This window comes from Ananas comosus, unplaced genomic scaffold, assembly GCF_001540865.1.
Source record: "Ananas comosus cultivar F153 unplaced genomic scaffold, ASM154086v1, whole genome shotgun sequence".
NCBI lineage: Eukaryota > Viridiplantae > Streptophyta > Magnoliopsida > Poales > Bromeliaceae > Ananas > Ananas comosus.
Window position 1 is genome coordinate 1 of NW_017892711.1, and position 2,251 is coordinate 2,251.

At 35.9% G+C, this 2,251-nt stretch overlaps 1 protein-coding gene across 1 annotated transcript; it reads right to left on the reverse strand.

Moving 5' to 3' along the window:
- Positions 1-73: 73 nt before the first annotated feature.
- Positions 74-560, reverse strand: LOC109705447 (replication protein-like; the record flags this gene model as incomplete). The annotated part of the gene is made up of 1 exon (XM_020226176.1): positions 74-560. A coding segment is annotated over exon 1 (487 nt), but the record flags the coding sequence as incomplete, so codon positions are not given.
- Between the last annotated feature and the right edge of the window lie 1,691 nt (positions 561-2,251).

The window sequence follows — 2,251 nt, forward strand, 5'->3', positions numbered from 1 at the left end:
ATTTGTTTAATAGGGTTTTCAATAATCCATTTTTTGAAATTATCCGATCTAGTATATTCATCATTTAAAACACCTAAACGCTTTCTAAACTCTGCTAGTTCAATAACAGGTGTTTTCCCTGTACTACGCCAACAAATCAATAATTCATATAGACGGACGGCATAGGCACTCGATAAACCGCTAATTTGTTCAATATCGTATTGGGTGAATTGTTCCTCTAATCGTGTAATCAGTGGAACAACGGCAGGGGCAAAAATAACCTCAACTGTTGCCGTTTCATCAATGTAAGCAATTTGCGATACCCAACGACTTGTAATATTAGCTCGCCCACGCTCACGTTTTTCTTGGTAACTAAATTGGCGTGCAAATAAGTCCTTACAAGCATCTTTTAATGCTTGATATGCAGTCTGTCTAGCTACACCAAATTGATTGATATAGCTTTCAGCATGAACGGTTAGAGGATCATTGGCATTGATTCCTTTGCCTGATTCTCTAGCCTCAAGGATAGCCAAGAGAATTAAACGCTGCTCAACTAAGTCTAGGTTATAACTAGCGTTCATTAAGGCATTATCTTTTACTATTAAATCGCTCATTTTACTTATTAATATTAAACCTAGTAATTCCTTTGTATTATATCTTTTAGGATTATGCAAGGTAAACCTAGGAGTATTGGTAGGCAAACCTAGGAGTATTGGTAGGTAAACCTAGGAGTATTGGTAGGTAAACCTAGGAGTATGTCCTCTGTATGCCTTGCTGTGTAGGCATTTCAGCATGTCTAAAAGCATTTAAAAGCATTTAAAAACTTTAAAAGCCCATTTTTATTATGAAAATTGCCCTATGTTTTCGCTAAAGCTCAAACTTTTTTAACTTCACTTTGTTCAGTTTGGGGCAATTTTTAGCTAATACCGTTTTGAAGCCAATTCTTAAAAGCAAAAAATCAATCAAAAATTAAATAAGCAAGCCTACCCGTATATACAAAATGTAGCCACATTTCGAAATTCGGGGGACTTGTTAGGGTTTCACCCTAAGACCCAAAAGCAACTATGAACTCGCTTCGCTCGTATTTTTTCAAAAGCAAAAGCACTCGATAGTAAAAATTATCGAGCAGCCAGTATTTTTAAAAGCGGTTTTTCAAAGAGGGCAATAAGCGAACTTTCTTTATGCCACTCGTAGACACTCGTTCATTAATTCAGTACAAAACAAACATAATTACCTATGGAAAAAAACATGACTCAATATTGGCATATGCAGATGCACCCTGATGATCAAAGCTTTTCAGAAGTTTTACATTCAATTTTAGAGAACAAAAAAATTATAGGTTTAGGAAAATGGGCTGGAGGACAGGTTGAAAAAGAGGACTTTTTTAACAGAATGAAAGTGAATGATATTGTTGCTATTAAAAATGGTGGCAAATTAATTGCATTAGTTCAGGTAATTGGTGGAGCTTATGAAGTCAATGATGATGAAAGTGAAACCGATTGGATTGTTTTCAGACGCCCTATTCGTATATTGGATTGGGACATTTGGGGGAAAACACTACCTCAGCCAAGAAAAACATTAGTTATTTGTTCTAGTGAAAATGCAGAAACGACAAAAATAATTAAAGAATGGCATGAAAAGGTTAATGAAGTCCTAACAAAAAGAGGTCTATCACTCACTGTTTAATTCAACAGGCAAACTAAGAAAAGCGTCACTATCAGTAGTGACGCTTTTTGAAATGTAATAACAGCAAGCCTTTCAAACATAATTTTCTACGTGATTGCCACGTGACAGACTAAAAAACTACGCCAAATTCTTCTAATTTTGATTGCCATTGGTCGGCTATTGAATCGGTTGTAATCTCACTTTGAATACGTGCCATCATCTGCATGATTGATTCATCACCTTGTTTAAACCGATCTGATAGACGGTTAGACATGATTAACCCTGTAATCTTGCTTGCTCGATGCTGTAAATCGCTCAAATTTGCGTTTTCAGGTTGTTTTACGATGTTGGCAGGGATTTGACTAGGCTTTTCGATACGTTGGCTAGAATCGCTATTTTTTGGCGTTTCAGGTTCTGTTTTTTTCTTCTGCTTAAACTTGAATGAAAACCCTGTGATTGTCCGCCCTTTTTTGTGCTGTTCGTAGCTTGCTGTGATGTCGGTATGCTCGTTTATTTGTTTAATAGGGTTTTCAATAATCCATTTTTTGAAATTATCCGATCTAGTATATTCATCATTTAAAACACCTAAACGCTTTCTAAACTCTGC